Source organism: Cucurbita maxima, unplaced genomic scaffold (genome assembly GCF_002738345.1).
Source record: "Cucurbita maxima cultivar Rimu unplaced genomic scaffold, Cmax_1.0 Cma_Scf00022, whole genome shotgun sequence".
Taxonomy (NCBI): Eukaryota; Viridiplantae; Streptophyta; class Magnoliopsida; order Cucurbitales; family Cucurbitaceae; genus Cucurbita; species Cucurbita maxima.
The window spans coordinates 1501344-1523177 of record NW_019272038.1 but is presented as its reverse complement, the minus strand read 5'-3'; the positions used below and the strand labels follow the sequence as shown (position 1 = coordinate 1523177).

Here is a 21834-nt window from a genome sequence, read left to right as displayed (position 1 = left end):
TTAGTCCTCCTAAAATTTATGAATTAAGACAAAATATATTGAATCAACACGTCAAGGTTATCTTGAAAGGACACGAGTTGATCTATAGGGACGGTCTCCACTCTTAAAACTACTGAATAAGTAACGTGACCATAGTAGAGGAAGAAGCATCATAAAAGTACTCGAGTTGGTCAGTATGAATAGATTTTGCTCTTAAAAGTACCAAGTGAGTCGTAGTAGGAAGGGTTACACAATATTATTAATATATCTATATATCTATCTATATATATATATATATAGAAAGACACAAAATCTTATCTTCTAGAATTTGACTGAAATTAATATTTAATTCAATATAAAATTCTTTAGAAGAAAAATCAGTGGGCAAAAGTAGATTTGATTATTATACCCATAAAAAAATTAAAAAAAGAAAAAAAAAAGACAAATATTAGTGGATAAGCATTCTTCAACTTTAATTGGTATCTATTTAGCCATAAACCAATTTTTTAATTATCCAATTATCTTTTATTTTACATTAATAAAAATATCTTAAAATTTTTTATTTATCTAAAATAATATATTTAAACTTTAAAAAAGTCTAAAAAATATTATTACCATAAATTTTAGTTAGTTGGGATAAGTATAATTTTTTTAAATAATTAAAAAATAATTTGATAATTTAACTCATTTGAAATAAAATTAAAAATTTATAAATTTTTTAGGCAATTTTTAAAATTAGAGACGTTTTAAAAAGTTTTGAAAATTGTTAATTTTTTTATATAGAAAGAGTATATTTAAAAGCTACTTAATTAAAATTAAAAAGGAAAACAAAAACAAAAAGGAATTAAATTTCAATTTAAATGTTTATTTATTGAATAGGATTAGGCTATAATTATATTCCTATTTAAATCCGGGTACGGTGATATGGATATTAATTAGAATTTCATTTGAATTAAAAAAAGATTACTTAAATATATCAACAAAGTGGGACCCTTTTTTATTTTATCCAATTAAAGCAAACACGATAACGTTTTTTCTTGGGCCCCACTTTGCCACGTCATCTTGAACCAGTCAAAAATCCATTCCGGGTAATACGGCACCGTTTTGGTGTGTGTGTGTGTGTTTTTTTTTTGTTGCTAAATTAATAAATAATAAAAAATACTCCAAAACTATATATTTTCTACCTAAATTTTTTATATTTTTTTAAATATACTCTTACTTTATGGACGAAGCCTTATATTTTATTTTTAAAATATTTTTTTAAATTGTAAAATTTTAATTAATATTTACAAAAATTTAAAAATATCCTTATTTTTAATCTATAAATGAAACCATAATTATTAATTAAAAAAATAGAACTTTCAAAAATAAAATTAATACCATTAATTTTATTTAAATTTATATTTTCATATTATTAAAAAACAATTAAAAAATTAATAAAAAATTGAATTACTTATAAAAATTGTGGATGTGCTATTATTATTATTATTTTATTAATATAATATTAGAAATATGAGGGGTAGGGTTGAATTTTTTAGCCATAATTTTTTATTTATAATGCATTAAGTTAATTTAAAAATATTAAATAATGTTAAATTACAAGTTTCACCTTGAAGTTAATTATGTTAAAAAAATATATTATTTAGTAGATTTTTTGTTTTAAATATATAAACTAAAATTTTGAATTATTATACCAACAAAATTAATAATTATCATCTAGAAATTATATTGGCCAATTTGTAATTTAAAAATAATTAAAATTGAGAGCAAATAGTATTTTTTAAATTGTTATTTGTTTTTTAATATTTGAAGTTAATAATAATAATAATAATAATAATCAGTTGCTTCCTTTCTCACAGTCCTTTCTTTTATGGATCGTATTTTCTCCTTCCACTCTGTTCATCTTTCTTTCTCTCTCTGTTAGGGCCATCACTATCCCTTTATCCAACGTTTTCCGACAGCGAAGTCTTCGCCGGCGAGCGCTAGAAGAAGGCCTCCCGACGCTTCCACTTCCGTACGATTCTTTATCTTCGCCTTCATGGAGGTTCTCATCGGTCCTCCCTCTTTCACCATCCAGGTTGCCTCTTCTTCGTCTTTTGTCAGAGATCGGACCGCTGCTTCTCCGCCTCCGCCGCCGCTGGAACATGCTCTTGATTCGCCTTGGAACTGTTTCAATTCTTTCCGAACTTACGCTGTCCGTAAAGCTCCGGAGGATGAAATCGATTACCGTTCTGATTCCTCTTCCTCGATCGGAGTTCCTGATGGTGATGAGAGCGAGGATGAGAGCATTTCGTCCACTGGTGGAGATCATGAGGAGGAGGTTCGGAGTAAACTGGATTCAGGATTCGCGTCTCTCGGATCGTTGGAAGAGTCTCTTCCGATTAAGTGAGTCCGAATTTAGTTTTACCGTTTCTTTTCGTTTTCTTCCTTTGTTGTTTGATCGATTAATTGATTGAGAAAACTTCAATCACTCGATTCGATTAAAATGCTAAAAGACGTTTTCCTCTTCAATCTGCTGGTCTCAATTTGAGTTTCATTGCATTTTTAAAGCAGGAGAGGCTTATCGAGTCACTTTTCTGGAAAATTGAAATCGTTTGCGAATCTAGCAGAGGCGAAATCAGTAAAAGACATTGTGAAACCTGAAAACTCTTTCAATAAGAGAAGAAGAATTTTGATTGCGTCAAAATTGGCTAAGAAATCGTCGTTCTACACCTGGCCGAACCCTAAGTCGATGCCTCTGTTAGCGCTCAGAGAAGTAGATGATGATGATGGCGACGAAGAAGAAAAAAAATCACCTGCTTCATATTCTTCGGAAGATAATGAAGTTGAAGATGAAGAACCGAAAATAAAAATAGTTTCAGATTTTCATCGAAGACGGTTTATGAGCTTTAAGTCGAGATGCTTTTCTCTGGCGGATCTGCAACAGCGGCACCATGATCAACCACAAGAACATTAATCCGTAGCCTTAGCTTTTTTCTTCTTCTTCTTTTTTTTTTTTTGGTTATTTGTTTTTTTTTTTCTTCCTTAATTTTATTTTCTCCTATTATCTATTGTAATTTGCACACACCTATCCAATATAAAGTTTTTTCTTTTTTTCTTTTTTTCAATCTTAATTTCTGTATATTTTTTTAGGGATAAATTAGAGCAAAAATAAATATTTATCCTTTCTTTTAATTTTTTTGTTTGGATTGGTTTGTTTAATATTTGCAATTGAAAATTCCAATGTATGTTTTAAAATTTTATTTTTTCAAATAGTTAAAAAAAAATATTTTTAAAAGTATGGGAGAATAAATAATAAAAAATAATTATAAAATTAAATAAATATCCGTATAATAATTATATGATTTTATTCAACTTCATCCCATCTTAACGAAACTCTTACAAAATCAATTTATAGAATTTTTATTTATTTTAAACCAAAATATGTTCGTAACCTAACTCAACCTGCATAGGTTGAGTTGGGTTGATCGAATTTTTTGAACACTTCATTCTCTTCAACTTTAAAAATGACTAATACGCTTTTGATCTATGGTATCCGTACGCCTTTAGAAATATTTAAATCTCAGACTCATTGGTTGATAGCAGATGTGTCATAATCCAGTCAGTTAAGTCGTGCTCGCTTTCGATAAATGATTTTACAAAACAAAGTATGGTGTAAAATGTCAAAGAAAAAAAACTTCTTGACTCGATCTTAATCTTCTATTTCTTTTAAAAATAAATAAATAAATAAATTGAACGAGTAATCAACATCAATAGGAGTCAAATCCACTCAAGAAATTCAATAAAAAGTTTGAATATTGTTCTTCTTTTATTAGGTATTGATTTGAAACTTTGGAACCAAAAGATAAGATAAGATAATTTCAATTTTGATTTGTTGGAAATTTGGGGTTTTTTTTTTCAATTATGTTTGTTTGTTGGGGGAAAAAATAATAAATTAAAACTTACTTCCTAAAATAATTGAGCAATGACTTGGACATAAATGACGTGGATATTTGATGATTAAAAAAAATTGGAATAAGCTATAAATTAATTAATATTTAGAGTTTTGATTTTAAATGACTTAAATAAAATAAAAATAGTGTTGGAATTTAAATTCAAAAGAAATATTTAAAAACTCCATTATTATGCATAGTATACAAAGATGGTATAAACAAGTACACGTACGCTAATATCCCTTCTATAATTATGACGTCATAAAATACTTTGGGCCTCATTTGGGCTTGGGCATAATGGCTAGTCCACCACTCAGGCCCAAAAGGCCCAATAGATTTTTTGGACTGACGGCTTCATTTGCTTCCTGTGTGTTGAGATATCATGGCATCGGTGATTTCAGCATCTCGATTTACATTCTCCATTTCGAATTCCGCGAGGCTGTGTTCGAACGCTAGGGTTTGGCTACCTTCTTCAATTTGTCTCCTCTCTTGGAATTGGAATTCCATTTCATTTAGCTCGGCTTCTATGAGTGAATCTGCTGAAAGTAATTCTGTTCTTCCACTAGACGACGGCGGAGCGAAGGCGGAGGAGGCCGCCGACGTTTTGGTTCAGTACGTGGTGCTACGGAGAGATCTGATCGATTCGTGGCCGCTCGGAAGTGTTGTGACTCAGGGATGCCATGCTTCAGTCTCCGCCATTTGGTTGAATAAAGACGATCCTCACACTTCGGAGTACTGTAGTCCCCAAAATATCGATTCTATGCACAAGGTTAGCCGAACTTTTATTTTCAACGGTAGTACATCGAACTCGTACTATACAGTATGCTTCCATAGTTTTGATTCTTGTTTGTTGAAATGCTGAAATTTTTCTGTCTTGGTGCTCTGTTATGTCGGTTCTGAAGGTTGACAGATGAAACATTTTTCAGCAATTTGGAAATTCCGTGCTGCGGTTGTAGTTGGGGAAGAACATTTTATCTGTCGAGCTGATCTTCAATATTTCTTTCGTTACGTGTCTAACATTTTAGGACAATTATCTATCTGACGTCTTTTTCTTTATTACGGTTCGCGTTTTTTTCCGTCCGAGGAAATACATTTTTGTTATTCTGAAGTTTGAATCAATCTTGCTCGTATGGAGCTGAATGTCTTCATTTTTCCTCCTAATGGTCATATACTTAAGAATCTCCACCCTAGTCGGAGGTCAAGGACAGCTCATTACTTTCATATCTCTGTTAGTTCATTTTCTTTTAGTTTTATTTAATTTTCAAGTATTCTTCATGGTTAACCGCCATTTTGCATGACAGCCTGTTTAACCAGCTCCATTTTAATGCAAACTCTCTTCGTTTCAAGTTTTCAAAACGATTGAGCTACCAAATGGACTTTGGAAATGTCCTTGCGTTTCAGATTACCATCTCGTGCAAGTTAATTTGAAATTACTGGTGTTTATATTTCATTGATCCCGTATGCCGCTCTGGACTTTTTGGTCCCCGAATTGGGAATTATCATGCTGACTTTATATCACTTTTTCGTTTTGTAGGTTACTCTCGAGGTGAAGGGAGAAACTCAGATCGTTAACTTATCGGAGAAACTTAAAGCAAATTCAATCGTCCATAAACTGTGGGTAGAACAGCCAGAGAACATTCCAACATGTCTTGCCTCAAAGCCCTACCCCAAATCAGTTGTATCACCATTTTTTAAAAAGCTGAAACTCTGTAAGTGATGGAGTATTAAATTTTAAGGATTGATGAGCAGTAATTTCCTTTACAACTACCCTGCCCAACTCAAAAAAGTGAGAGAGAAGAACGGCTTTCGTGAATTCGACGTTAAAAGGGCTGCTGATTATTTTTATGCACCTCTTCTAGTTCATGTTAAAATCTGATTAATTCATTCTACGTTTTGAATCCAGAACTGCAATCTATTTCTATAGAGATCATGCAGCATACACAGTAGTTCATAATCATAGAAGAGACGTGGAGAAAGGTCAAAATTCTCTAGCAATCTCAAGGTATGTATATCAGTATATCTCTTTTTAAGATAGTAGGAGATTATTACACAAACACTGATCATAATCTCAAAACGAAGATAAGATGGGTCACTCCCATCTAAACTTCAAAGATCATGGAAAAGAACAAATCTGTAAGATAACAGTGTTTCTACTGCATAACAAGGTCTCTGGTACAGCTGGTGCAATTGAACTTGCGTTTAGTTTTCCAGTAGAGAGGGAGGAAACAGAACCTCCATTTGGTTTCTACGTCGGTGGCCTGGATCGTGCCTCTGCAGTAGGGACATGCCCCTGGAGCTGGCTGCCTCGACAGGATCCTCTGGTCCTCATCACACACAAACACCAAACACATCTCTTCTTTTCCTTTGGGTTCTTGCTTTCTGATTCCCTGCTTTTGGGTTTTGGGTGAAAAGTCCGGTTGGGAAAGTAGTGGTGGACTTTGAAGATCAGAGAGATGGATTTATAGAGAGAGAGAGAGAAGAAGGAAAGAAAGTTCATGGAATTTGAGAGTTGAGACCCACTCGTAAAAGAAGAAGAAAAGTAATGTCTTGAAGAAAAGAAAGTTCAAACGGGGACTTTTATACCATCTTGAGAAGAAATTGTGGCTCATTCTCTAGAGAATTCCTTGATCATTTCCCTTGGTAGGTGACACAAATGAAATAGTTCGTTTCCCTGACCGCCCATCTGATGAGTCCATTCTTGTCTTGTTGGTTTATTGTACTATTTTGTACGAAGGACGTTCGGGAGATGGGAGGGCCTATCGTAAGGGAACTTTTCTTTTCACGATAGGTGAAGGTAAAGCAGGTGCTGCGTATGTCCACGATGATCAAGCCCTTTCTTGGGACAATAATTCGTTTGGACTTTTGACCAAACCTTTTGGCTTCTTTGAGTTCATTGAATTGCTTTAGGTACTTTAATTGGTTTATTAGGTAGCAATGGGGATTAGTAGTGTGTAACCATTTCAAAATTTGCTCAAACCCAAACCAAAAAAAAAAAAAAACTATCCTCACATTTATACAAAGTTCTTGAAAAATAATGTAATTAAATACAACAATTTGAATAGACAGAAAAAAAAAATGTAAGGGATGAAATTCAGAAACGATCAATCCCTTGTGAAAAAGGTAAATTAATGAATGGAGAATTATGAATCATTTGGATGAAGATTCATAGTCAATGACTGTTTGAAATGCCCCAGCCAATGCTCTTACCTTGTTCTTCCTCTTCTCCAACAGCTTACTTGCTGTCTCCTCTATCACATCATTGTACACCGCCGAAGCTCTCCCCGCTCCTCCTTGTCGTGGTTTTGCCCCACCCGCTCCACCCTCCTTATCTAAAACAATGCCTCCTTCCCCACCTACTTGATCGGGATCGATATCGTGATCGGGATCTGTCTCGGTCTTCTCTTCCTCAACGGCATCAGCAACAACTTCCTCTTCTTCTACTCCAATTCTCTCTGGGTTCTCCTCTTTTCTGGCTCCTTCCTCTGTTTCCCCTTCATTTTGTTCTAATGATTTGGCGGCAGCTGCCTGTGGAGTTTCTTCTTTATCCAAAATTGCATTCTTTTCCACGTGATCAGTTCTAAGTTCTTTGCTGAATTCTGGCATTGGATCAGGAAGATAAGGGTCGAGTTCGTACTCGATCTTCTTCAACTCCTCGTCGTTCATGCCGAGAACGAACGAAGGACTCGGATCAACATGTTCGACAGAATTCTTGGTCTTGTGAACCATTTCCGCTGATGCAGCATTGCTAGATTCTCTCTTCAAGCTTTTCTTTACATTACTACTACTTCTCAAACTCTGAACTGGTTGAATCTGTAGCTTCCCTCCTCCCCCTTTGGTGTTTCTGGAACCTGATCTCTCCAACAAACCAACCTTTGCAGAACTGATAACCGCGTTGGTGGATTTAGCCCCAAAAGAGGACGATCGGATTGGAAAATTACTCACCCTATTCCTCGGTCCAGGCGATCGAAATGGCTTATCCAAACGCGGTGCAGTCGAAGGGGGTTTGTCGAAAGATCTTCTTCTATTCAAACCTGCCTTGCCCTCAGGTATCGGAGCAGGGACTGCAGACTTCTTGGTTGATTTGAAGCTGCTATGTTCATGGCGGGAGCTGGCCGTGGACTTGAGATAGTTCGGAACATGTTTCTCGGCGAGCGTCGAAAGATGAGCGGCAGAGGAAGAAGAAAAAGAAGACGAAAAAGATAATTTGTGATCAGTTGAGTGTCCTCTGGGAGATGATTTTGGAGTTCTCTTGGTTGAAGTATTAGGAATAGTAAGAGAACTTGGAGCTGTGATCTTCCTCTCCTTCCCCAAACCGCTGCTGTCCTTTGCTTTATTTGTTGCCATTCAGCTCCTTTCCTTTGAGCATTTAATCATTACCTATATTGAGCGGATATTCGAACACGATAGCTTTTACCGATCATAAACTCAAACCATCCAAACAAAAATTACCCGAGAGCTTCAATAACATTTACTACATAAATCCAAGTTTCTCGATAACTACAAGTATCTTAATGTATGAAAAAAGAAAAAAAACGAAAATCTACCAGAAACCTCAAAAGCAAAGGAAACATACAGAAAACGAACTCGAACATAACCCAACAGATAAGATATCTATTACCGTTCTTGAATTTGAAGGTTCGATCCTGACGTTGACGAGAGAGCAAGAAAAGGAGAGGCAAGGAAACAAATTTGAAAGTTTTTGTTTGATGGAGAGGATCCAATGAAGGCCAATTTCCCTCAATTATTTATTTATTTATTTATGTTTTTTTCTGGGGAAGAAAACATCCCCATTAAAGTCTACCATTAACAATGGTTGACTTTTTCAAACACAACAAAGATTTGTGACCTCGTCCTCTTCTTCTTACTTTGTTTTCTCCTCATTTTTTGGAAAAACATTCCAACCATGTCTTAAATTCTTGTGTTTAACCTTCCCAAACCTTAATAATAACAAAACTTCCTCATAGTTTAATATAATTTCGAAAAGTACCCAATCGAACCGACTCGTTCTTAATGATATGGCTATGTTTGGAGTTCAACAATGTTTCAAATTAAAACGAGTTTACAATTACCTACTTGGTTAGCGTTTCTCTAGGATGAAGTGTGAAATCTCCACGTTAGTTTGGAGAGTGGAACGAAATATTCCTTATTAGGGTGTGGAAACCTCCTTCTAGCATACACGTTTTAAAACCGTGAGACTGATAGTGATATGTAAGAGGCTAGAGGATAATATCTGCTAGTGGTGAACTTGGGCTGTTACAAATGATGTTAGAGTCAAACATTGGGTGGTATGCCAATGAGGACGCTAGGCCTCCAAGGGGGTGGATTGTGAGATTCTACATTGGTTGGAAAGGAGAACGAAACACTCATAAGGGTGTGAAAACCTCTCCCTTGCATACGCGTTTTAAAACTGTGAGGCTGACGACGATACATAACGGGCCAAAGTGGACAATATTTGCTAGTAGTGGGCTTGAGCTCTTACATGAAGATACTTGATTATAATGATTTAATCATATGAATTGTTCTCAAATTTGCTCGTTAGATATGCTATAAATGTCCATGTTGAATGCATGTTTATGAGTGTTTGGGTAAATCTAGCCTAACAAGTAAGCACCAACTTCCTTGTTCTTGTCAAACGTGTACGAGCAGACCTACGAGATTAGGTCTCACACGGGTGTGGTTTAATGTTCTCTAATACTAAGGCTACAATGAAGCAGATTCGAGCTAAGTACATATAAATTGTGTATCTTAACGATGTGATTAGTCTCTCTCCCAAACTAATGTATGTGTTAGGGTTGCATCTCGGGCTAACTCATGGTGAGTAGGGATGGACCTCTTGGCTTCGTTAGCATCATTCGATAGAATGCTAAATTATATATCTTATATTATTAAATACCGGTAGATTAAGAATTATTTATATTCATTTATAATAACCACACTTAGGTTTAAAAGTCAAATAAAATTATGTATGAAATATATTATTTTAAAATTTTTTAATTTCTAATTAACACTTCAATAATTATTTATAAAATGTAAACTATAATTTATTATACATAGTATTTTAATAGCATAAGGTCATGACTATGACATTCCCATTTATATATATATATATATATATATATATATATATATATATATATATATATATATATATATAAAATTTGATTTTTATATTTTTATTTAAAAAAAAACTTTATTTATTATTTGTTTTGCTAATTTGAGGAAGGCACGTTCCATCTTGAAATTTTCATTAAAATTTAAGATTAATTAATTAATTAATAACTGATCTTGTCTGATAGAAATAGACATTTAATTAATTTCCACATCAGCATCAAATATGCTAAGACGTGGCCCCCTCCCCCAATGTGATTTCTTTTATTAAAAAAAGTCGTATCTAATTTATTGTGATTTAAAATATATATATTTAAATACAATTATATTGCAAGATAATTTTTTTTTCTTACCTTAAAATTATAATTTAATTTTATTTAGTCGTTTTTTTTATTATTTGTTACACTCCAAAATTTTAAATCCATATTTCAAAATATTTAATAAAAATGAGTTAGCAAAATAAATAAATAAATATTTTCTTTTTTATTTTAAACAAAATTTGAATTTTGTATAATTTAAACCCTAAAAACTAAATAATTAGAATTTTGATTTCAAATACAAAATTATTAAATTAACTAATTAATATTTAATGTGAATTAAATATTAAAAAATACCCTTATAGTTTAAGTTACCGAGAAAAATAATGTTTAAGAATATCTTTATAAGAGTGAAGACTGTCTCACTGACCAACACGAGTCATTTTAGCACGTTCTGTTGTCAATGCTTATTAGTAAAACGTTTACGAGATCACCCAATATAGGATTGTTTCAAGTCAACTACGTTTGACTTTGAAGTTATTATAACCGAACCACCAAAAAAGAAGGTTCATTGTAATGACATAGACAGGAACCATCAATTTTTTAAAAGTATTTTTTAACTATATCATTTTCAATATTATAATATTATTTAATAAATTATTTAATGATGAAATAAAGGAGAATATATATATATATTAGTGGGTCAACTTTATATTAATTTAAAAACATTGATTGAAGAAAAAAGAAAAATAAAGTATATGTTAATTGGACCCAATGGAAAATGGAAGATGACAGCTTAAACTTGAATATATATATATATATATATAATTCATTACCACTTTACAGCCTAATTTTTTCTTTTCATTCTTCTAATTATGTACTAATTAATGATGTCACCTACCTTATTCTATGTCCCACATTTGCCCTTTACCTAATATATTTCATCCTCTCTTTCCCGGTTTTGAAAATTTCTCTTTCGGGCTCGTTTTGTTGGATGGAAATAGACTTTGACGAGCTAAATTCATGCTCGGGACACACTTTTCAACCGTTTATCTCGAAATAAATTATTTTTAGATATCAACCTTTTCTTCTTAAGGAAGATTTTATCTAATTAGTTAATTAATTGACTAATTGATATTAAATTAATAATGTTAATATAATTAATTATTTAATTTATTAAAATGTTTACTTACTTTATTTCTAAGAAAATATTAAATAAATGTGATTACTTATTTATTAAAATTATGATGTGTACTAATTATTATAATTTTATTAGGGATGGTTATTAAGTTGTAAATTAAATTAAATTTTAGTGGGTTAAAATTATTTTGATAATTTAACTCATTAAAAATAAATTAATCACCCACCATTAATTATCTAATACAATAAAATCACAACCAAATATAAATATATTTATTTATATGAAATTATGATAATATTCTCGTGTTTTTACGGCACAATTAATTTTTACTTTTGGACATTATATTTTTAAATGTCGAGGTATCTTAAATAAAATCTTCAAACCAAACAACTTGTTCAGGACATCGAGAAGGACGAGTCACTTTATATTTCTTCGATAGTATGATATTATTCAGTTTTAAAAAAAATAATTTTACTACAATAAGGTATCGAGAATAACTGGTCACTTTCCGTTTCTGCAACAATATAATATCTTTCACTTTAAACCTAAAAGTGTGATAGTTACAATGACGTCAAAATTTAATGTATTTTTGGATTCCTAATATACCCCTCTACTTAATATGAAATGGAATATCTCTTCATAGAAATGAAGGGCAAAACTAGAAATTTTCATCAGGAACAACAAACATTTGCTTACTAATTTATTATATATAATTTTTCATTTTTGAAAATTTAATTATGGACTCAATAAATGGGCTCTCTCCCTAAAATATATATATTTAATTATATATATATATATATATGAAAGCACGTGGTTGGTAAATTATGGCACACGCTTTGGGCATGTGAAATTACACCAAATTTTGACAAATATGCATTAACTTCCATCCAACATTTGAAGGCTTTACAAGGTTTATTTTATACACCTTCTATTTATAGTTTTTATTTATTTTTAATTATTTTTCTTTTTTGGAATAAAAACTTCTATATTAAAGAAATATAAATGTGTACTATAAAAAAAAAACTTTAACAATATACTAAAAGAAAGAAAGAAAAAAAAAAATCAAGTTTCATTTAATAATTAATAATTTTTATCCTATTCTAAAATGTTTTTAATTAAAAGTGTTTATATGATTGATAATTCAGACTACATAATCCAAACCATAAATGTTAGTTTCAGTTAGATTTTTTTTTATATTGAGTTGAATTTTTTTGAAATTTGATATTTTGGTTCGGTTTTTGGTTGACATTTGTTTGACTGAATCAACTCGAAAATAGGATTACGACACAACTGAGTCCAATCCAACTTGACATTTTTTTGAAATTTGTTGTGATTTATAAGTATTTTACATTGAAACTTTACGAGATTTTAGTTATTAATGTAACATGCACTGTGATAATTAAGATTCTTTTTAAAAAGAACAACCTGACAACCAAACCCCAAAAGAGGGTTGGGTTGAGTACGTTGTGAACTATATTGGGGTTGTTTCGGCACTAACCCAACCAACTCAAATTTTTGAATTGGTTCATAAGAATTTCCCAACCTAGCCCAACTCGTGTACAACCTTATTTTTAATCATTCAAAATAAATTTAGTGTTTAATTTTACACTTTTAAACACGATTTTCTTTTCATAAAATAAAAAAAAAAATTCGAATAAATTTAAATATGGATAAAGACTCGATCGTTCCAAAATGGTCATTTGGAGGAATCGTAAGAACATACCTAACTCAATCTACCATCCGTCTTTAATGAAAGTCTAGAACATTCATCGTATGGCTACCATTCAAAATAATTTTTATTGTTATTTTATTAGAGAATTGTTCGATATATATATATATCATCAATACCTTTCACTCTCTCAAACCCACATCTTAGTTGGGATAAAAATTTGTAGATAAGGGTAGGAAGAGGAAAGAAATAATATAACAAGGATATTTTTGTCTTTTCATCCCTAAATCAAATCACGTTTCCTAAGTATAAACTTAGGTAAATTATTAAAAGTATAATGTGTTAATATATATATATATATGTTACCATGTGCCTATATTATTATTGTGCTTACAAAGCAATTTATTTAAGTTTATTTTTTATATTCCTTAAAAGTCAAAAAAAAAAAAGAAGATTTTTCATTGTGCTAATTTCAAAGTCAATCATTCTTTTCAAATAGGTCAAACTTTTTTCAATGAATCAAAGATTAAATCACTCAGAAAAAAATTAATTAAGGTCAAATTAATGAAAATATTTCTTAAAAAAAACATCATTAACGATAATATCTTTAAATTTTTTAAAAATTAAAAAAAAATCTTTAGATAAAACCCTTAATATTTTTTAAACATTCATTTATTAATATCTTTATTTAAAAAAAATTAAGGATATTAATAAATTTTTTAAATATTTTTTAAAACCATAGAAGAATATCCATAGGGGAACTTTTGGAATATATTTTTTTTTTTTAAAATTTAAGGATATTTCTTTTTTAAAGTTTGGAGTATTATTAAAACTTTCCAAGAAATTTTTAAGACAAAATATAAAAATTAAGAATATTTTTATTAATTTAGCCAAAATTTAACATCGACCCAGTTTAAATCACGAGAAGTAAGATGAGAATATAAGGTTTTAGCGCGTAGATATTCAAACTTTTAATCTTTTAATCGCGAGAGAACATGTCTTAATTAATTGAATCATGCTCATGTTGGCTTTTGGAGTAACAATTTAAACTTTTTACTATTTCCATCACTATTAATGTTTTACCAACTAAACTATGCTCGGGTGAAAGTTACCATAAAGTAAAAGAAAAAACATAATTTTGTTAAAAAAAAAAAAAACCCTAAAAAGGAAAGGGGAGGAGAGGGTAAATCCTAAAGAATAAAATAAATATGAGGATTAGATGAGAGGCAAAAAAAAGGCAACCGAAAAAGGAAAAAATAAATAAATAAAAGGAAAAAAAAAAGAAAAGAAAAGGGTAGGCCGGTCAGCTGGTGAGGTGGGGGCCGTGGGGCAGAGCTTCTCTGTTCCTTCTAGTCCACAAAAATGGAGCCTCTCACCCATTGATCCTTGACTCTTGATCCAACGGCCCAGGTTTCCTCTCTCTCCTCCGTTTCTCTCTCTACTCTTCATTTTTCTCTGTTTTTTTTTTTGATTTATTGCTATTTGGGCGGCACCACTATAGAGGTTTTCGGAACGCCCCCGTTTTGTTTCTCTCTCTATCTCTCTCTCTCTCTCTCTCTCTTCTCTCCTCTTTTTCCGTTTCCCTTTTCTTCCAATGAATCATAGTTGATATTGGGATTGCAAATCCACAACCCTTTCGTCCTCGGATCATTCCATACACGTTTTTGCACCTTTCTCCTCATCCCCTTTTCATCTCCCTCTCTGTTTCTCTCTTTGTCAATTACAGTTCTTCACCTTCTCTACTTCATCCCTCTTTGATTCATTGTTCTATCCTTCAGAATCGAGGTAGATGATTTCATATGTTTTTTCCCCTTTTTCGCCGTTTTTTAATCCTGGGTTTTGGTTCTTGCTTCGATTGATATCTAGGATTGGATTTTAGATGATACCCATCATGAGTTTGGTTCTGTTTTTTTGAAGAATTTATGGTGTTTTTGGTATTATTTGGGTGTTCTTGTTTGACCCCTTTTCAGGTTCTGACATGAATTTGATTCTCTGTTTTTGTTTGCTTGATGATGATTTTGTGAAATTTTCTGTGGGGTGTTGTTGTAAACTAAAGTTTAAGCTATTCATGGGGTTTTCTTTTGATGATTGAGCGTTCTTTTTAAGCCCTTAAATCACGGAGCTATATTGTTTTTATAATATGGAGTTGGCTTTTTGTGAAGAACAATGAAGAACAGCTTTATCCTGGAAAAAAAAAATATGATAACCTTCACTTTTTTGTGGGGATGGATTTTGATCACCTGACATATAGATTCCTTTTTCTTTTTATTTTAACTTTTAATCAAATTATCCTTGATTTGTTCCATTATTTGGATTAAATTGATCAAATTCTTCTTTAAATTAGTTCTATAGACTGCTGTTCATGAGGATATAATCATGGTGGAACAATGTCTTTATGTTTGAGAGTTAGGTGATGAAGGAGACCTGTTAGAACACGTTCATCATGTTCTTCGATGAAAAAAACGTTCAACTGTTACCAAAACTAGTTAGCTGTAGCTTTAGTTTCGTGTCGAGGTTAGAGCCATAAGGAATTCAGCAGTATTGGTGTGCTTATTTTGTTTCGGAGTTTAATGCTTGTTAGTTCATAGATTGACTGTCAAAATGATTAAATCTTAGTTTGATCAAGTACTGAAGCTTTATAGTCTTGTGGGTATAGTTTCTATTAAACGTTTTGTGATTTGGGTGTTAACGTTCGGTTAGCTGGTTTGTATGTTTGTATTTTAGATTAATCGTGAACTTGGAGTTGGATTTTCGGAGAACGTTGATCTTTATATCTTGATTTCGTCGCAGAGTCGAAGTATCGAAAAGTTATCGTAGATGGATGAATACACTAGTAAAAGAGTTGCTAATGGATACACATCCAGAAGGGGAAGCAGTGCAGTGTTGAGAGATACTGCAAATAACCGAGATCAAGACGGTAAATATTGTAGCCGAATTGGTTGCAGTGGCAGGCTAAACTCCCCGAAGGGCGCTCGGAGTAGCTATTCGGAGAAACTGAAATCTCCATTGCAGTCGTTTCGAACGTCTTCGAGTGGCAAAGAGATAGCTGGAAGTTCGTCTAGGACGTACTATGCTGTTCGAGGTTCAAAGAAGTCAGTATCTGAAACTCAGAGGAAACTGTCCACCCAATTAGAAACAGACTCTTCAGAAACTAGTAGCATTCAGGATGAGCCAGAGACGTCACATGTCGTCCCGTCGTCAAATGAACGAATACGAACAGAGCTTCGTGTTGGTCGTAAAAGTTCTGACTCTGTTGTTGACACGGTAATGGAACCAGGTAGCTCGAGTGTTGCACCAAAAGGACGACGGGACTTCAATAATCAAAGATCTGGGATGCGTAGTAATAAGGACACTCCGGCTAGTTCTTCTGTGTTGACGGGGTCGAAAAGTTCTCGCCCGACATCGCGTGGCGGTGCAGGTAGGCATAACTTGAGAAATTTCAGATGTAATTCAATATCTGATATCATTTTATCTGGTTGTTCTTCATCAGATTCAAATCTTAGTAAACGGAAGGATACAGCAAAAAAGAGGAATTCTGAAGCAGAAAGTAGTTCAACTACCAGAGGAAAAAAGATGAACGGATCATCCTCGGAAAGAAGGATTACGAGCTCTGGTTATGGTGTTTCTATATCCGATTCAAGAGGACCCAAAAACGGATCCTCGAACAGGGAGAACAGCGTTGTACCGGGTCGGTCTAGGACATCAATCAACGGGACATCACGAGCAAGAACTCATGGCAACAGACCCGACAGAAACAGTACATTGTTGGACGAGTCACGGTCCATAATTTCTCAGGTTTCGCAAGGCCAATCTGATAGCTCGATAGATAATAACGCTCATGATGTCTCTACTGAGTTGATTTCAGATCTCCCAATTTCTTACAGAAGATCTGATAGTATCAATGAGAATATGCTTAATCATAGACCTGCTAGTCCTGCAGAACTCGGATTGGCTCGTTCTTTAACGACTCGAGATAGCTTTCGACACTACGGTATTGCAGAGGTACGATCCACGTTATCGTTTCATTCGTTTTGTGACGTTCAATTGCTGATATTAAAAACTTGGATCATGTTTTTTAAGGTATTGTTGGCTCTGGAAAGGATTGAACATGAAGAAGAGCTAACATATGAGGTAGGCAGTTCTTGATGTTTTAGTATCATTAGTTCATTCATTCACTACAATTTGTTCTAACATTTAATCTTCCTTGCAGCAAGTAATTCTTTTAGAGACCAATCTTTTCCTCAGTGGCTTGAACTTCTATGATCAACATAGAGATATGAGGCTCGATATCGATAACATGTCGTATGAGGTGAGATCATCTAATCTCGATCTGAATCTATCTCGTATATTCGACCTTCGTGATGTTATGGACTGTTTCTTTGTGTTATTTATATGCTTCCCGTGTGTTGTGTCGGGTTATTCATGTATTTGTATTTTTCGACTCTCTTTTCATGGTTGATAGGAACTACTCGCTCTCGAGGAGAGAATGGGAACTGTGAGTACAGCGGTTACCGAGGAAGCGTTGTCGCAATGCTTGAGTAGAAGCACATATCGGTTTGGACATGTAGAGGATTTATCTGCAGGTGGAAGCGAGTATGAGGACGGTATCAAATGTTGTATCTGCCAGGTCTGTTTACATTAGCTGTTTTTTATATAGTTAAGAAAACGAGTGCTAGTGAGAACATTGGGCCCTGAAGGAGGGGGTGTATTGTGAGATTCCACATCGATTGGAGAAGGAAACGAGTGTCATTGAGGACGCTGAGTCTCGAAGGGAGGTGGATTGTGAGATCCCACATTGATTGGAGAAGGGAACGAGTGTCAGTGAGGATGCAGATCCCTGAAAGGAGATGGATTGTGAGATCCCACATTGATTGGAGATGGAAACGAGTGCCTGAGGACGCTGGGCCTCGAAGGGAGGTGGATTGTGAGATACCACCTTGGATCTCTGATATTTGCTAGCAGTGGACTTTGGGTGTTAGTAGATAAGTTTCTTGATCATCGACATTTTTGCAGCTGAAATCGGTTTGGTTTGGTTTGGTTTGTTTGCAGGAAGAGTACTCGAATGGAGATGAAGTCGGGACGCTGCGGTGTGAGCATACTTACCATGAAGGGTGCATACAACAGTGGCTGCGGCTGAAGAACTGGTGCCCCATTTGCAAAGCATCTGTGGAGGAACCTGCTTCAGCTTTGACTTCATAATTCGTTTGATTGTCCCTAAAATAAAGAATTAAAAAAAAAAAATAAAAAAAATAAAAAGAAAGAGAAGAGGAGGAGGATGTTTAATCTTCTCCCCTCACACAAGATTTATTGTACATAGAAAATCTGTTATATTTAAACCTACTTAATAAGCACAGGCAGTCTTCGGCTTTGAAGTCCGAACTCAGTGAATGAAATCGAAATCTCCCGTTCTTGTACTCCCGTCATAAATTTTCAATACTCTTATCTGAATTGTGAAAACCTACGTCTGTCGAAGTGAGTTACGAAACATTCTTTATAAGGATGTAAAAATCTTTCTCCAATAAAAGCGTTCTTAAACTACGAAAGTCAAAACAGACAATATCTGGTAACGGTTTCTTCATTTGATTCGAACAGATTGATTAAACAAATAAACGAATCAGAATCCAAATGAGGCTGACTATTGCATTAGAAATGTTGAAGTTTATGAACACAAATCTTTCTAAATAGAAATGCTATATATTTGATAGCATATGGATCTTTATATCTAACAAAAAACAAAAAAAATGTAAGCATGAAATACAGAAGATGGTATCTGCAGATTATTGTCTGTTGATGAGTTATTCATAAGAAATCAAATAAGAAAACAAAGATCTTACCCCAAGCTACAGAAACTGCATCTCTCTGCAAAATTGTGTATATTTCCTCAGTGATCTAAATATACATACAAAGCTCGAGATCTTCGAATCACGGCTAACACCAGTTCGGATGAGAAACGTAGATCAATCACTGGTGGCATTCTGACTGCCAGCATCGAAGCTTAGTCACAGTTAAATGATCGCCAAGAACAAGTGTGGATTTTGACATTCGACTTGCTCATCTTCTAAAGCCAGAACTTTTACCCACAGATGGGAATAGCTGAGAGGTCGTTGAGATCGATTTTCGATCCCTTTGAACTGTGATGAGACAATCAAACTGTGGAATGGTATAAATAGACATATCAGAGTCGTTTCATTTGTTGGATGCACGCAGACAAATTTTCTCCATTAGCAAAGGCCAGTCTTCCCCAAGTTGTTTCGGGTTAAGCTCCATTGCTAGTTTGAAGTCGAGCAACGATATCGAGCATTGTAATCTGTGCTTGTACGTAGCTTCACCATTGACATTGCTATGTCGTCCATGTAATTGATTATTAGGCAACAGGCCATTGATAACCCTCCCCTGAATCTGCTGCTTATGCGCAAGAGGTTTCTCAGGCTCATATGCAGGCCATGATGATCCACCCAAGTCAACACAAGACCGAATTAACTGCTTCAAATATACATCCAACACCTTATTCAAAATACTAGCACAATCTCCAGAAACACTGCCTAAGCCCTGTCCTGCAGCTATTTGTTCCATACGTCGTCCCAGCGACTCGGTATCCAACAAACGACCAATATCACTAATGCTAAAATCGCCCCCACAATCCACAGGTCTCGCTTTGCGAGCCCCGCCTATACTAGCTGAGCAAAAAGGAATCCCAAGAGGTGCAAGTAATCGACTCCGAAGTAAACTCAAGTGATTCGACTGTCCCGGGAAGACATGATGTCCTGCTGGTTGCTGAACACTAGCCTCGATATCGTTTTCAGGTAATCCAGCAACTCCCTGCAAATGCTGCACTGATCTCTGATAGTCACACAGAGTTGCAACGTCATTATCCATCGTGATTTTACAGCTTCCATCGTCCTTGCCTGCTGATTGATGCGAGATGCATTCAACCATCCCATTCGGTCTGTCCTTGAGTTTACGGTCACGAATCCCGGACCGGCTCTTTCTTGGAGACAATGGAAAACCTCCATTAGACCAAATGGGAATACTTTGAGCTGAAGTAGGTATTGGTGGTGCAGCCTTAGCTTGCAAAGCATTCTTCAAAATTGAGTGTATCAATTGATTATGCAGCCAAAGATTTTCCCTCCCAAGAACACGACAACATAGCTTATCAAACTCATTCTTACTCAGCTTTTGACTCAAGAACCTATTCAAGTAAAAGAAGTAACGTTTTGATCGATCGGTTCCGAGCTTCTTCACTATCTGAGATTTCAATTCACCCAAGCCAATTCTCAAGCTCTGCTGAGGTCGCATTTCTCAGCAGACAGAATCACACACCCTTTACAAAATCACTATTCAAATTCACCAAAAAAAGGAAGAACACAAGCACATACAAAGCTCTCACTCCCACATATATCATCAATCAATGCATATTAATGTTCAAGATCAGTATCATTTTAGCAAGTTCCTTAAATTCATCCAACCAGATCAAGGAAATCCCGAAATGGATATCAACAGAATTGCAGCAATCATATTTCCAATTGATCCTTCCTTTACCTAACTACAAATCGCAGCTTCTCAAAACCACAACCCTAGAAGTTAAATCCACTACATGGCTCACTAAATCCCGCCAAAATTTCAAAATCTATAGCAAATCAATCTCAAATCGAAACCCTAACTTCGAACAAAGAAATCCAAGTTCAGAACACACGAAAAAATTTCAACAACTAACGAAAATACGTATTGGCTCGACGAACCAATACAAACCGATCATTCTTTCAGCAGAATTCACAAGCTCGGAAGTTCGAAACACAAAATTTGGAAGTGGAAGAAAGAGATCAGTGATTCGCGCGAAGTTAAGTAGAGTGAACAGAGCAGAAATTGCAGAGATATGAAGCACATTGAATCTCGCCGACTAAGCTCAAAAGCATTTGAACAATAACGGCATAAGGATTTCTTGAGCTCTGACCTTTGAAGAACTTGAGGAATTGAAGAGAAATTGAAGCTGAATGGGTCGGTCCGAATCTTCGGAACATCGAACTATCGTTTGCTTCCCTTCAACTCCCGTTTCTCTTTCTCTCTCTTCTTTTTTTTCTTCTCTCTCTTATAATTTAGAATTTATTTTAGCGATTTCTTCGTTGGGTTTTTGTTGATTGTTATTCCAAGTGTTTGCTTCTGCGTAGCTATCTATATCTGCAATCTCTTCGCGTTCTTCCTCCTTTGCAGCTCTCTTCAAAACTTCCTTTTTTTTTTTTCTTTTTTTTTTAAATGTGAAATTAAAAAGTTTTTCGATTCATTTTTGTGGGTTTTTTTGGGTAAAAATGTGTTATTTGTAGATTTTTTAAAATTTTTGTGATAAATTTTATAGAAAGTTTATTAATTTATTCAATATTTAAATAATTTATTGCTATTTTATTTGAAAAAACGAGTATGTTTATTTTGGGTCAGTTTCACTATAATTCAATAATTGTTTAAATTAGATGTTATAATTTTCACATTATTTTATTTAAATAATCTGTGTGTATATATATATATGATAAATGACTTTGCCATTTAAGCTATTAATTTGATATATTTAATAAAAGCAATATACTTATTTTTCAATTAAAAAGTAGCATATTAATTTCCTTTTTATTCCGCTAAAATTGAGATCTAATATAATTTATTTATTTTTAAGATGAATATATTGATGGTGAAGTATATTTATACGATAATATAACTTAGAATTGATCTAAGACTAGTGTTGTAGAGCACACAGCTCCATTA

The 21834-nt window shown here is 33.7% G+C and overlaps 6 protein-coding genes across 7 annotated transcripts; 3 read left to right on the top strand and 3 right to left on the bottom strand.

Annotated features, from left to right (window-relative positions):
- The first annotated feature begins 1828 nt into the window (after positions 1-1828).
- Positions 1829-3060, top strand: LOC111496305. Its single transcript, XM_023146712.1, has 2 exons — positions 1829-2364; positions 2533-3060. Exons 1-2 carry the CDS (start codon positions 2018-2020, stop codon positions 2933-2935), a joined length of 750 nt encoding a protein of 249 aa, XP_023002480.1. The 5' UTR covers positions 1829-2017; the 3' UTR covers positions 2936-3060.
- Positions 3061-4278: 1218 nt separating this feature from the next.
- On the top strand, positions 4279-5906 carry LOC111496331 (putative peptidyl-tRNA hydrolase PTRHD1). 2 transcript variants are annotated; one of them, XM_023146745.1, is made up of 3 exons: positions 4279-4680; positions 5446-5620; positions 5815-5906. In XM_023146745.1, coding segments are annotated over exons 1-3 (564 nt in total). In that variant the 5' UTR covers positions 4279-4293; the 3' UTR covers positions 5817-5906. The 2 variants fall into 2 exon arrangements, with proteins under 2 accessions (XP_023002513.1, XP_023002512.1); XM_023146744.1 differs by having other exon boundaries at positions 5446-5836.
- Positions 5901-6430, bottom strand: LOC111496375. The gene has a single exon (XM_023146798.1). It carries the CDS (start codon positions 6260-6262, stop codon positions 6062-6064), a length of 201 nt encoding a protein of 66 aa, XP_023002566.1. The 5' UTR covers positions 6263-6430; the 3' UTR covers positions 5901-6061.
- Positions 6431-7058: 628 nt separating this feature from the next.
- Positions 7059-8011, bottom strand: LOC111496617. Its single transcript, XM_023147113.1, has 2 exons — positions 7943-8011; positions 7059-7883 (listed from the first exon to the last, which is right to left on the bottom strand). The coding sequence occupies exons 1-2, from the start codon at positions 8009-8011 to the stop codon at positions 7059-7061; spliced, it is 894 nt and encodes a 297-aa protein (XP_023002881.1).
- A 6570-nt stretch (positions 8012-14581) lies between these two features.
- LOC111496184 (E3 ubiquitin-protein ligase MBR2-like) lies at positions 14582-18504 on the top strand. Its single transcript, XM_023146539.1, has 7 exons — positions 14582-14871; positions 15877-16504; positions 16577-17088; positions 17167-17217; positions 17297-17395; positions 17549-17713; positions 18136-18504. The coding sequence occupies exons 2-7, from the start codon at positions 15904-15906 to the stop codon at positions 18283-18285; spliced, it is 1578 nt and encodes a 525-aa protein (XP_023002307.1). The 5' UTR covers positions 14582-14871; positions 15877-15903; the 3' UTR covers positions 18286-18504.
- A 260-nt stretch (positions 18505-18764) lies between these two features.
- On the bottom strand, positions 18765-21326 carry LOC111496247. The gene has a single exon (XM_023146624.1). It carries the CDS (start codon positions 20380-20382, stop codon positions 19273-19275), a length of 1110 nt encoding a protein of 369 aa, XP_023002392.1. The 5' UTR covers positions 20383-21326; the 3' UTR covers positions 18765-19272.
- Between the last annotated feature and the right edge of the window lie 508 nt (positions 21327-21834).